Raw genomic sequence first — 15,035 nt, forward strand, 5'->3', positions numbered from 1 at the left:
CTTTCTTAGCATGCTTCCACCTGTATACAAGAAATAAATACTGAACCCTTACTCACTTAACATTCCTGTGACAATATTTTGGGAAAGGTAAACCAATAATAATAGCTGAAATAATCATAACCAGTGCTGTTGGTGTTTGACTCTTTTAAATAAGATAAAACTGAGGTGGTTCATAATTTTATCTGCAGTTAACCTTTAAAATCTATGAACGCAAAAGACAATGTTCAAACTGATCAACTTGTATTTAATGTTTGACAGTAAGTTTTTTTTTTTTCTGTACAAAGACATTAATAAGTTTCTGTATTCTCAAAGAAAGCAAGTCTTACAAGGCAGGAAACAAGCGATTTTTGGTTCTCGACCATTCAAGTCTGCTGTAATTTTCTGCATGTACCTGAGCAAACTACTACTAACTCCCAAAATGTTATATAGTGATAGATTTAATTACCAGACAGGAAAAACGTGCTTGGAAGCAGGCTTGAAAAATATCACTCCAGGGACCCAGGAATGGTAAACAGGTGACAAAAGAAATCCTAGTTTCTAGGTAGGAGAATATTAATCTCTTGGGGCTCTTGCAGGTAAAGTAGATGATTCAAGAAGCTATACAAATGATTACACAGAGGATGACATCTAATAAAAGGCAGTAATATAAGATAGGCATATTTTAAATATGAGCATATTTAAACTATATTTAAATATACTTTTAAGAAGAAACTATGATTAATCTGAAAGAAAATAATCAGAAATTTGGAGATTCAACTTTAATTTAATATATGAAACAAAGGATGTTTTCCAGCAGAACAAGACTGCTGGTTTCTGGGTTTAGAAAAGGGCAGGACTGTCAAGAAGAGAAAGCTACACAGTTTGCCAGTTACTAGATCTTAAATCCCTGGCAAGTCAAAAAAGAATAGAACTGCCGTGGAAAGTTGTGTGTCAGCACCACAGGAGATATCCTAAAGGGACCCCAAGAATAAGCTTGCCATGATGATACAGAGCAGATTCAAGCATTAAACTGGCAGTTAAATGAGGTGTTTTCTCTCGGTTCTTTACATTAAGTTTTTATAATCTTAAAAGGAATAAATTACCTAACAGAATAATTAAGAGATAAAAGTACAATGGATATGCCTCAAAATATTATCACTTGAACAGCTCTGAGGTGATCTTTTCAAAATATGTCAGGTATACAAAAGAGTACAGTATTGACTAACATGAGTAATATAACTCTTTGGATTTTTTTTTAAGAGATATTTATTTATGGGTACAGGCCAGAGGTGCAGAGGTGGTGAGAGGATTCACCAGAGACAGAGTGGGGAAGAGAATAGGCTAACTGATAAAGTACACTGCTGAGGGAAGCAGTGGGTGGGTAAGGAGAGGTCTGCCTCGCCATGTGGGTCACCTCCGCAGCGGGGATCGACTGGTGCTAAAGTGGCTTTAGCTTCCTAGTGCTGTGCTTTAAACCACTGCACCACTAGGGAGGGCCCTTTGTAAGGTTCTTATAACATACTTGAAACAGTACATCACTTGAAAGTAGGCCATGACAAGTTAAAAATAAATACTGTAGACCCTAAACAATAAAATATAGCATAAGGGAGGGAGAAAAACCTAAGGGTGAGGGGTCTCCCTAGTGGCCTAAGGGTTAAATCTCAAAGCTATCACTTCTGTGGCTTGATTTCAATACGCAGCTAACCCACTGGTATAAAATAGACCTCTCTGGCTCAGTTAACACACTGCTGTCTATAGTGAATCCTCTCAAAACTTCACCTCTGGCCTATACTTCTGTTCTCCTATAAAAAATTAAAAATTATAGCTTATAAGCTAACAATGTAGAAAATATTAAATATTTTTAAATATTGTATTTTGTAAAGATTTATTTTATTTACACATACAAGAACTGGGGTCACAGGTGCAGGGGATGAGAGGATTCACAAGAGACAAAGTAGAGAGCAGAATAGGCAAATTGACTGAAATCCACTGCTAAAGTAAGACAGGAGAGGTCTGCTGCACCATGGCCACAGATCTAACTCATGCTGCAGTACCTGGTGATAGTTTAATAGCACTGATACTTTAATCCTTATGCCAACAGGGAGGACCCCTAAAATACACAGCTTTTTAAAACAGGATAAAAAGGGTACCATGAAAGACTGGACAATAAAAAACAAAATGGGGAATTTTAACCTAACTATATCAATAATCTTAGATAAAAACATCCAAATAAAGAGCAAAAACAGTCATACTGGATAAATATGCTGCTTACATGAAGCGTATTTTAACAACAGAAGAAAAACAAAAGATAGAAAGATTGACACCACACTAATACTAACCAAATGATAGCTGGAGTAAAGTTTACTGATCAAACAAAGTAGACTTAGGTGCAAAGAATATCATCACAAAGGACAAAGATAATTATTTCACAGTAACTAGGGAGTAAAATTTTTTTTAAAGATTTATTTGTGCATACAGAATTGGGGTACAGGCTAGAGGTGCAGGGGCAGTGAGAGGATTCACCAGAGACAGAGTAGGCCCAGAGCAGACAGATCACTGCTGAGGGGAGCAGTGGGCAGGTCAGGAGAGGTCTGCTGTGCCATGTGGATTACCTCCAGGGCAGGCAGGGATGGAACTCATGCGGAAGTGGCTTTAGCTTCTTAGTGCTGTGCTTTAATCTGCTGCACAAGCAGGGAGGGCCTGGGGAGTAAATTTATCAAGACGAAACAATTCTAAATGTGTACACACCTAATAAATAGCATCAAATACATAAAACAAAACTGGAGTAACTATAAGAAGAAATATACAAATCTACAACAATAATCAGCAATTTCACTATCACTCTTTCAACTAATAAAAGAAAACTGCCAATATACAGCAGAGTAAAATAGATCTGACCTTGCTTACAGAGCATTCCATCTAACAACAATGGAATATGATTTCTTCTGACGTACAGCCAGGACATTTACCAGAAGAGGTCAGATTCCACATCATGAAACAACCCTCAGTAAATTTAAAAGAACTTAAGTTATCCAAAACATGTTTTGTGATCAAAACTGAATTAAGTCACAAACCAATAAGAGCAAGATCTCTGGAAAGTCCTGAAATTTTGGAAATTAAATCCGATACTTAAAAAATAACCCAATGAAATTAGAAAGTACTTTGAACTGAATGAAAATGAAATGCAAACAGAGCAGAATTTTTGGGGTGTCACAAAAGCAGAACTTGGGAACTTCATAATCACTGAATACCTATGTTAGAAAATAAGAGAGATAACCTTGGCTTCTACCTTAAACTAGAAAAAGAAGAACAAATTAACTGAAAAGACAGAAATATCTCAAAGAAATTATTTCTCAAAAGAAATAATAAATATCAAAACAGAAACCAAAGAAGTAGGAAAGAGAATGACAATGGAGAAAATCTATAAAACCAAAAGAATTATTTGAGAAGAGGAATAAAATTGTTAAAACATTAGCCAGTGATCAGGAAAAGACTCAAACTAATAGAACAAAAGTGAAGACATACATGATGATATCATGTATCATCTCAGTCTCAGAATCACTACAGATTATAAACATATTAAAAGAATAGTAAGCTCTACAGGTTGAATGTTTGCTCCCAATTTTATATCCATATGCTAATACCTAATGTCCAGTGTTTTTGGTATTAGGAAACAGGGCGTTACAGATTGAATTGGTCATGAATGGATTAATGTCCTTATAAAGGAAGCACTGGAAAACCACCCTTGTCCCTCTACCATGGGAGGATGCAACAAGATGTCTGTGACTTGAAAGAACACCATCACCTGATCATGCTAGCATTATCTAGTCTGGCACTTCTAACCTCTAGAACTGTGAGAAATAAACTTCTGTTAGTTTAAACTACGCTGTCTGAGGTATTTATTATACCAGCCCAAAGAGATGGACTGAGAAAATTAAATATAACTTTATACCAATAAATTTGGCAATGAAACCTACCAATTCAATGAAAAGCCACAAACTATCAAAGTTCACTCAAGAAGAAGCATAATCCAAACAGCCTTTATTAATTAACAATACTGAAAATTTACCTTAAAATTCCAAAAATGGAAATACACTATGACCCAGTCATTCCAATTTTGGCCATCTATCTGAGAATATGGAACCAACAACTCAAAATTTATATGCTCTATAACACTTATGGCAACATTATTTACAATAACTAAGACATAGAAACAATCTAAGTGCTCACTGACTAAGGACTGGATGAAGATGATGTGGTATGTGCACACAATGGAATACTATTCTGCTTTAGGGAAGGAAGAAATGTTAATTGAAAGGCAAAGGGAATTACTTGTAATACCGTAAGTCAGAAATGACAAAGACAAATGCTGGATATTCACAGAACCGATCACTAAAAACAGTAAAATATTTTTAAAAAACTAGTGAACACTGAAAACAAAAAGTCAGGGCTCAGAGGTGAAGAGGGAAGAGGAAGACCGACCATGGGAGGATAGGGATAGTGGTGAGGATATATATATATATCCTTGTTCCTTTTTTCACAGTATTTCTCCCCTCAGGTACAATCACCATAGTCTTTCTAGCACCAAAGTGCCCACAGTCCTCCACCACACTCCATTACATTCCCCTCTACCCTGTTTCTTTACTCTCCCCTCTCTTTTTCCATCTCTCCTGGGTGTCTCAGATTTAGCGACTGCTTTTGAGGATCAGTGTTACAGTCTATCTGATACTTTGTTCTCTCAAGATTCACATATAAACAAGACCGTTCTGTATTTATCTTTCTCCTTCTGGCTCACTTCACATAGAATATGTTGCTGCAAATGCTAAGAATTTAAAATTTGTGATTGCTGAGTAACATTCCATTATGTCTATGACCACTTCTTGATCCATTCATGTGCTCTAGGTCATTTAGTTTGTTTCCATATCTTGGTATAGTAAAAAGTGCTGCTATAAATATCAGAGTGCAGATTTCTTTTCAAATTAAGTGTTTTTGTGCTCATTGGATAGATATTCCTAGGAATGGGACTGCTGTCATATGGTAAACTGATTTTTAGCCTTTTGAGGAATTTTTACATTTCTTTCCACAGGGGCTAAACCTTATATTCCCACCAATGGTATACTAGGGTTTCTTTTTCTCCACATCCCTGCCAGCTTTTCTTTTCTTTTCTTTTCTTTTCTTTTCTTTTCTTTTCTTTTCTTTTCTTTTCTTTTCTTTTCTTTTCTTTTGTTTAATATAAGCCATTCTCACAGGGGGGGTCTCTCATTGTGAATTTGATTTTCATTTCCATGACACATGATGATGAGCACTTTTTCATATATCTGTTGGCTATCCATCTATTTTTTGATTAGGTTATTTGTTTTCTTTTTGTTGAGTTGTATAAGGGCTTTGTAGATCTTCATTATCAATCCCTTGTCAGATGTATACTGTGTAAATATTTTCTCCCCTCCAGTAGCATGCCCCTTTGGTTTGTTCACTGTCTCTTTCACTGTACAGAAGCATTTAGTTTTATACAGTACTAGTTGTTTATTTTCTCCTTTGTTTTCCTTGCTCTTAGAAATGAATCTGTGAAGATGTGTCTATGATGTGTGTCATGGAGTGTTTTGCCTATGTTTTTTTCTAAGTATTCTATGGTTTCCAGATATATCCAAATCTTTTATACATTTTGAGTTGTTTTGTGTATGTGGTGAGAAATCACAATCTAGTTTTATCGTTTTGCATGTGGCAGCCCAATTTTCCCAGAACCACTTACTTAAGAGGCTCTCCTTATGCCAAAGTAATTAAAAAAAAAAAAAAAACCGAGAATATGAGGATATCATGGACAGAACGTAACTCCTAGATGACAGAGATGAAGCAGTGAATTAACCAATCACGACATAGCCTCACTTTGTGCCTCCTAATTACATGAAGTAAACAATCCTATGTTGTTTAAGCCAGCTGCACAGAGACTTTCTGATTCTTTCAGCTAAACGCAGTCCAACTGATACAAACAACATTTATCACAATAAGGAAATTTAAAAACAGTACTTTAGCACAAAGCTTTGCAAAAATGAATACATAAATTTTCTGATCCTTAATTTCCAGATCTTACACACATACTCACACACACACACATATGCGCCAAGCAAGCACCAGTTTGGTTGTTCTCATTTATGCATATAAAAGCTAATGAGTAATGTATCTGGCATATACAACTGGCAGAACTTAAGGGATCCATTTTCAGCCTCACTAAAAACAACAAAAGAAAAAAGTACATTATTTATCAGCAGGGCCTCCTTGGCTTGTAGAATTAATGGTGGATAAGGGGGCATCATTCTCAATGTTTATTTTTTTAATGTAGCTTCAGAGTTTGTAAAATGTTAGTAAAAAGAAGATTTCATAAAATTTAAAATTAAAAGATACAAAGCCACAGTTTAAAACTTTCTCACAATAAATTTCTAGACCCAGACAGTTTCACACTTAATTCTACCAACCCTTAAGGAAGAAATACAATACCAATCCTATTTAAAACTTCAAATATTAAAGATGAGAAAATAATTTTATCAATGAATAAAACCAGTATTATTCTTAAAACAAAATCAAAGGAATTACTACAAATCAAAGAAAACTGTATATTAATATCTTTTGAACACAGATAAAAAAATGTAGGCAAAATTTTAGCAATGTAAAGCCAACAACACATAAAAGTATCATAGATCATATGTGTAGTTTATTACCAGGAATTATAATAGAGTTGTTTAACATTCAAAATAATCAATCATTGTACTTATATTAACAAACTGCAACAGTTACTTTTTGGGGTCAACTTGATTTTTAGGTAAGAGAAGCCCAAATAGCTAGTAAACACATCCAGGCATCAATGGGCCTGACTAGAACAACAAGGTAAAGAAGAGTCACCTTTACTCTCTTTTCTTCAACTAGGACATCCATCTTCTGCTGACCTCGGGTTATCAGTGCTCCTAATTCTCAAGCCTTTGCATTTGGACCTTTGGGATCAGAATAGGACTATGATCACTAACTCTCCTGGTTCTCAGACCTTTGGATCTGAGTAACACTAGCAACTTCCCTGATTCTCGGCAAAGCAGCAGATGTAGGTTGCAGGTGGCAGTATGTCCAGGCCTGCATAATCATGTGAGCCAATTCCCATAATAAGTCTCCTCATTCATACATAGAAGGATTGATAGATGGATACAGAGATATCCTGTTTGGTTCTGTCTCTCTGGAGATCTATGACTAATACACAAACCAAAAAAAAAAAAAAACCATATGACTGTCTCAGTAGACTAACACTGCTGACACATAATGACTGCATCCAAACCCCTACACTAAGGGACTTGAACAAACACTAGCATAGTTTCTAACCTCTCATGGTTATGTTCCTAGGATGATGATACATTCTTGTTACACTCCTACATGAGAAAACTCAAGGTTGCCAAAAGAAATTTACTGTTTGTTTCAATCAACACCTGAAAAGAGAGCCTCTGCCTCTCAGTTTCTATGGGAGAACAAGGGCCTAACTTCAGTAAGCACCATTAATGCACTCAGATGGTTTAACTACATTGACCAAACTCCTTTCCAGCTTTCTGTAAATTTCTATTTCCTTGACTCTGCTCAAGACCCCAATCTTTTCCCCTTTGGTTCCTCCTCCTCACTCCACCTCATTCTCCTTTTAAAAAAACCTAGTCACCTCCAGATAAAACAAGTTGAGTTCAGTTCACACTGGACTCTCTCTCCTACTGCAAAAGTTATTACTAAGCAGAAATTTGTCCATAACTAGTAACATATCTGTTCATCTTCATCAAGAACAGAAAAAAACCATACACTATTTTGACAAAATCTATATACTATTTCTGATCAAAATCCTGAGAAAACTGAGAACTTCCTCAACCTGATAAAGGATATCTAAAAACAGAATCATACAACACACTTAATGTTGAAAGAATGAATGCTTTCCCCGTAAGATGAGGAACATGAGACATCTACTCTCATCACTCCTTTTCAATGTAGCAGAAGTTTTCACTAGTGCAAGAGGAAGATAGAATTGGACAGTTTATTCACAAATAACACAATCACCAATGTAGAAAATGCAATGGAATCTACAAAAAACTTTGTAGAACCAGTGAGTTTAGAAAAATTATGGGATCCAAGATCAATAAACAAAAGCCAGTTTTATTTCTACATATGTACTAGCACTAAATAACAGGAATTAAAAGTTTGAAAAACAGGATCATTTATAACAGAATCAAAAATATAAAATACCCAGGGATAAATCTGACAAAGGATGTATAAGATCTATACACTGACTCTACAATGCTGAGAGAAATTAAGCAATACTTAAAGAGGAAACACCTTGTTCAAGGTGTGTCAAGATGCAAGGTTGCTAAAATGTCAGTTCTCCACCAAAATGAGTTTCAGATAACAATAATCCCAAAAATATCCCAGCAAACTTTTTCTGTGTAAAAACTGACAATCTGATGCTTAAATTCATATGGAGATGCAAAAAAAAAACCTTAAGGCAGACAAATTTTAAAAAGAAACTATCTGATGTTCAAGACTTACCATAAGAGAATTCATGACATTGTGGAATTGGTGTAAACAAAGGCAAACAGACCAAAGGAACAGAAGAGAAGCATCCAGACATGAATATACACATCTATGGGCAACTGAATTAAGGTAATGCAATGGGGAAAAGACAGTCTATTCAATAAATGTTACTGGGACAAATGAGTGGTCATAAATAGAGAAAATGACAAATGGATATACATTTCACACAACATATGAGAATTAGTTTTAAATGGATCATTGACCCTCAAAAGTGAAAAGAAAACTATGAAATTTCTTTAAAAAAAAAAAAACAGAAACTATTATTTTCAAACAAGGGTTAGGCAAAGCAGTCTCAATAAAACATAAAAGGTGGGCCCTTCCTGGTGGTGCAAAGGGTTAAAGCACAGCACTAAGAAGTTAAAGCCACTTCAACATTAGTTCAATCCCCACCCCAGGAGGTGATCACATGGCACAGCAGACCTCTCCTAACCTGCCCCTTGCTCCCCTCAGTAATGTACTTTGTTGATCTACCTGCTCAGCTCCCCTCTCAGACTCTGGTGAATCCTCTCACTGCCCCTGCACCCTGCCCCTGCACCTCTGGCCTGTACCCCAATTCTGTATGCATAAATAAATAAGTCTTAAAACACACACATACACACAAAAGGTATAAAGCACAAAAGTATAATACGACAGACAAAATTAAAAACTCTGGTCGTCAAGACACTGGAGAGGGAGAATGAAGATAATCCAGAGACAGAGAAAAACACTTACAGAATACACATAATGATAAAGGACTACTATCTAGAACATAAAGAGAATGTTCAAGCTTATTTTTTTAATGAATAAAAGATTTGCATAGACACTTTAACAAAAAAAGACACATGGATGGCAAGTAAGCACATGAAACCATTGGTGGCATCATTATTAATGAAGAAAATACAAATTAAAATCACAATGAGGTACTAACATATACCTGTAAGTAGCTAAAATTAAAATGACTGACTATACCAAATGTTAGTGGTGATGTAGAATTGTAACTCTCACACTTCAGGCACAAATGTAAAATGGTGTAACTATCTTGGAAAGAGTACATTTTGTTTGGTAGTTTCTTAAGAAGTTAGACATACAATTCCCATATAGTTCCACTCCTAAGGATTTAGCTAACAGAAAGGAAATAAACATCCATACAAGGAACTATATATAGCAGCCTTACCGTTAGCCAAAAACTACAAATAATCCAAATTTCCAGCCATACAAACCCTTCAAAATGCAAACTGATCTATAGCAAAAGAAAGTAGTTTGTTTCAGGAAAGAGTTGAACAGAGGTGGAAGGGCTGTATTATAAAGAGTAATAAGGAACTCTGAGGAGTGACAAATAAATTCACACTCTTGATTGTGGACATACTTGCATGTGAAAATATATATATACACATATATATGTCATAATAAAACAAACTGTACCCTTTAAATATATTGTTTATTCTGTGTCAATGATATCTCGATGAAGTTATTTAAAGATAAAATAAAAACGTAACAAAAAAATGATCTCAAAAAACGTGAAGGAACCAGTCAAACCACAAGACAAAGAGTAAGTACAGATAAGAAATTAATCAAAAAGCACTCAGGATGGCAACAGATCAATTAAAAACTTCCTTGGACAACAAAGAAGCAAAACTCAGCAGTACTGAGTCAGCACAGCACAGCAATTTGGTAAAAGTTCAATCCCAAAGGAACCAAGTTAAGGGAATCAATCTGAGAAAATACAATATCCGAGAAAATATGAAAATTTAACAGCACTCCCTAAGAGAACTAGACTACAGTTTCTTCTACTTAAGGTAGAAGAAAAGACTTCAAAATTGAAGAATGACACGGGTTGGAAAACCTCCCATAAAAAACAGAGAGACATAAAGGATAGCAACATAACCAGTCAATCCTTAAACAAAAAAGAAAAAAAAAATCCTCAAAAAAACTATGACAAATACATTTTGTCAGAATGCAAATAACCACCACATCAGGTTTCTAAATAAAGACCAGATCTGGAAGGTAATGAACCAATATTTACAAAGAGCTAAGAAAAAAAAAAATAAGAAACATTTACTCATTTAATAAACAGCAGTGGAGATATCCTTTTATGGATTACACTGCAATCCCCAAACCACTAAAGCTAAATCATTCATTTATTTGTCAATTGTATTGAGTACTGTGTAAAAATCATTAACTTTGCCTAGAAGTGTAGGATTGGGTTCCTGTAATGGTGCTACAGAGTCATGCATCTAATAAGCATAAGTAAAAATGTCAATGTTAGATTATTTGATGCTAAGTAAACTGCAGTATTCCTCTCAAAATATTCAGAAGTAAAATTGTTAGTGTAATGAACTGTACTCAGGTTATCCCAGAAATTATAACATAAATTTCACCACTAAAATAAATTACACCACTGGAGTTCTGAGGACAAAGAGGGAGGATATTGGTTACTTTGGGACTGAACATTTACCAAATTGCTGAAAGAGAGGAAGGAGTGGGAGAGAAGGGCTGGGTGGGAAGAAGGAAGGGAGTGAGGAAGGACGAGTTGGAAGGAAAGAGATGTCTCTGCACAGCTTCCTTCCTTCCTCTTGTGCTTTCTCAAGCACACGAGGGTAAGAAATGTACCAAAGTATTTTGTTTTAAACTCACTAAACCAAGAAAACTAGATAAAGGAAAACAGACTCCCCTAGATAAAAATTTGCCTTTCAAATCAATTCTAGCACTACACTTCAGACCCCAGAAGCCTACAAAACAATCCTTTCAGAGCTGAGGCAGCTGCTGCCTTTACAGAGCCCTACAGACCCATTTCAGCTATTCAGACACTATTGCCACTTCACTCTTGACTTCAGAATTGTCACACTGCCGTTGGGTATTCAAGCTATTCCTCACAACAAAGTGGGGCAAGATACTCCCCTTCTGACAGCAATCAAAGCCCCAATCCCATGAATACAGCTGCCTGGTGCTGTTTATTTAAATCTTTAAAATCTCATCAAATAGATCAATTTTTTATTTTTATTTATTTTTGAAAACACCCTTGCTTCTTTTTTCACATTATAGGATTTCTCTCCTCAGGTGTTTTTTCAGCACCAAAGTACCCACAGTGCTCCTCCATATTCTACTGTGCTTTCCTATCCCCATTGTCAACTTTCCCCCCTCCATTCCTTTTTCCCTTCCCTCCTGAATGCCTCGATCTATGATCATTTTTAAAACTATTTATTGGATATTCATTTACAGTGAATCTGCAGAACTAAGGTTTTAGAGCAAAGAGAATCTTTCTTCCTGGCTTAAAATATTGGTTGTCTTATTTTCTCTATTTCAAACAATATGTATAGCTTCCTTGTACACACCAAGAAATTCCCATCTTGGTGTCCAAACTGGACACTACACTGAAAAGGGAATGAGCAACCTCAAATGGAGTAGGCAAGCACCCTAGACAAAAGAAATGTTCTATTCAATAGTATTTAAAACCCATTAGGGGGCCTACCTGGTGGCCTAGGGGTTAAATGTCAGGACTATCACTGCTAAGGCCTGAATTCAATCTCCGACCAGAGAAATGACCCACATATGGCGCAGCAGACCTCTCCTATCTCACCCACTGCTCCCCTCAGCAGTGTATTTCAGCAGATCCACCTGTTCTGCTCCCCACTTTGTCTATGGTGAATATGCACACATGCACACATCTGCATCTCTGGCCTATAACCCAGCTCTTTTATACAAAAAAAAAAGACATACCATAAGTAATAAGCAAATAAAGTCAACATGTTAAATATAAATAAATAATAAATAACAAAAACTCCTCAGGCTACAATGGCAGAGCTGAACAGATGTGAACAGTTCACAAAATATAAAATATTTATCATATGGTAAATATTTCTTTCCTTCCAACCCGTCCTTCCTCACTCCCTTCCTTCTTCCCACCCAGCCCTTCTCTCCCACTCCTTCCTCCCTTTCAACAATTTGGTAAAGGTTCAATCCCAAAGTAACCAATATCCTCCCTCTTTGTCCTCAGAACTCCAGTGGTGAAATTTATTTTAGTGGTAAAATTTATCTCACAATATTTTCCTTTATAGAAAAAAATTTGCCAAATCAGGCCTACATAGGTCAGTAAGTAATCCTCTAGTTAGCCTATTACCCATTCAACTCACTCTTCAAACTGTAGCCAAAAAATTTTAAGATCATAAATCTGATCATTCAATCTTCTGCAAAATATAAATAATTCTTAATATAACTGCTCTAACTTAACCGACTTCTTATCTTGTCACTACTTAGTATAACACTTATATTCGAGTTACTTTATCTTAGTCTCCTCAAACTCAAACTCAACTTGCTCTGATCTTTATACTATCAGCAGTGATATTTCTCCTGTCTGAGAACTTAGTTGTTAAAGTCATCATTTTCTCTAGGAAGGCACTGTTAACCCCTTTGGCTAGGATTAGGTAATCCTGAACTTCCTCATCACTGGCAATATTAGACTCCAAAGCACATTTAACTGTCAGGCCAGATCAAGAGCCATTCGAGGACATTAACTATGACTTGTTTAAAGCAAACAAAGACTAGTATGTATATGGCAACCATACATGCTTTGGTTAAGTAAGTTTTTGTACAGTATGTTTTGAAAGTTCAAACAACTTTTTTTTCAGTGTTACATTAGAAACAGAAATAGAGATAACCCATGAAAATATAATTGTATAATCAATCCATGGCAGCATCAATTTGTACCAAAATCTAGAAATCAACAAAAACGACAGTTTCTTCCGAACTCAACTATTCACATCATGTGCACTTTAGTAATTACCAGAGAAGATCTTGACTTTCAGAGCTTGTTATATACCATATTTAATGAAAGTAAAAAGGGTATTCTCCCATCACCTGCTCTTCCCTCTCTTTTTCTTTGGTCTTATTTCTGTAGACTCTAGCAGAGGTGGCATCCTGGGGTGGAATGGCAGAGATCTGATGCAGTGGCATGCTCATCCCAGCCTCCAGTCTGGTTGTCTTCTTTACGGAAAAGAGTCTCTAGTGGTAGAGTCATTTTTGGCCATGGACTTCAAGCTGAGAGGCAGAAGAAAAGACAAGACCTAAATGAGTGAAAACACTTCAAATTTCCAACAGAGAGGTCATATTTTAAAATCATAATACATAAAATAATAAGTCACTTACATTTAAAGAAATGATGATATGTGACATAAATACTTGGTATTCCAGAATGATATGCTTCCCTTTATGGGACAAATCATAACATTATTTTTCTCATGTAATAAGATGAGAGAAACTCAAAGAGGCTGGTAAATCAGGTACATGTATTACTGGAAACAGTTTGGTTAGTTAAGTTTTAAGCACAGCAGTGCATACAATTAATGATTATAAGAATATTTTTGAAGTTAAACTTTTCTCTTGAGCAAGTTTCATCCTAAAATAAGCAGTAATATTTCCTTAGCAAATCTTCCCTTGAATCCATATAGTAGTAAGATTAAGTATTAGGATATGTATGATCCATGTTCAGCCTTCCAAACATCTAGACTCTGTAACACTTGTTGGCAAACTTCCTATAAAGGAGAAGATACTAAATATTTTTGCAGCATTCTAACTATAATTGCTAGAGCGACTCAATTTTTGCTGTTATAGCTCAAAGTCATAATGAATATGTAAATGAGTGAGAATGTCATGTTTCCAAAAAATTGTATCTGTAAGTAAAGTGTTTATTTGACTCCTGGATCTATAGTTTGTTAATTTCCTGCTCTAAAAGAATGTTCCAGGGGAGATGAGGGTCATCAAAACATTCCTGGGACAATGAAAAGGTTGCCCTTAGGTAAAATAACAGTATCTAGTTATCACCTATTCCATGTTAAACTTTTGAAGACAAGAGATGGAGCACTCTGCCCAAGAAGTGATCTGAATAGTGTGTTCACATTACATAAGACACAAGGCAATTACTTACTGCTGAGCTGCCATATACTCTCTGGGAGATCACAATAGTCAGTGAGGACCAGTTTTTTTCATCCCTAATGCATTAAAGTTTTTTGTCCCAAGTCACAAACTCCATGTGGCCTCTTGGAATATTAGTCAAACTAACCACGTCCAGTGCCTCAGTACAAATGCCAATAGCTGCCTTTGGTACTGCTTGTATAGTCATCATTATTACATCATTGGCCCATACCCATGACAAGCCTGGGGAAGACCATGCCAGAAAAACACAAAGATGATAGGGTTTTATTTTTTGGTGGATTTTGTTGGATCCCTATCTTTATAGTCACCTAAAACTACTCTATTCATATATACCCCATCTCCAAGTAATAGAACTAAAGTTTTCTTGAAGCAATCCCTCTCCTAGGTCAGACACATTTAGTTTAAAAAAATTAACTTTAAGGTCTGCCCTGGTGGCACAGCAGGTTAAAGCACAGCACTGCAAGTGAGTAGCAGTTGCTTCAGCATGAGTTCAATCCCCACCCAGGAGGTGACCCACATGGCACAGCAGACCTCTCCTGACCCGCCAG

The 15,035-nt window shown here is 35.9% G+C and overlaps 1 protein-coding gene across 5 annotated transcripts in view; it reads right to left on the reverse strand.

Annotated features, from left to right (window-relative positions):
- The window catches only part of MARCH8 (membrane-associated ring finger (C3HC4) 8, E3 ubiquitin protein ligase), a 90,004-nt gene that overhangs the window by 41,362 nt on the left and 33,607 nt on the right, over window positions 1-15,035 (reverse strand). For 4 of the 5 annotated variants that reach the window (XM_012723825.1, XM_012723821.1, XM_012723822.1 and 1 more), the window contains exon 2: window positions 13,414-13,593. The exons of the other annotated variant lie outside the window; for it this stretch is intronic. In XM_012723825.1, coding sequence (XP_012579279.1) covers window positions 13,414-13,515 — 102 coding nt within the window. In that variant the 5' untranslated portion in view covers window positions 13,516-13,593. The remainder of the gene's footprint in view (window positions 1-13,413; window positions 13,594-15,035) is intronic. 5 annotated transcript variants of the gene reach the window in all.

The sequence above is a fragment of the Condylura cristata genome, unplaced genomic scaffold (assembly GCF_000260355.1).
Source record: "Condylura cristata isolate star-nosed mole 26May11 unplaced genomic scaffold, ConCri1.0 scaffold00011, whole genome shotgun sequence".
Lineage (NCBI taxonomy): Eukaryota > Metazoa > Chordata > Mammalia > Eulipotyphla > Talpidae > Condylura > Condylura cristata.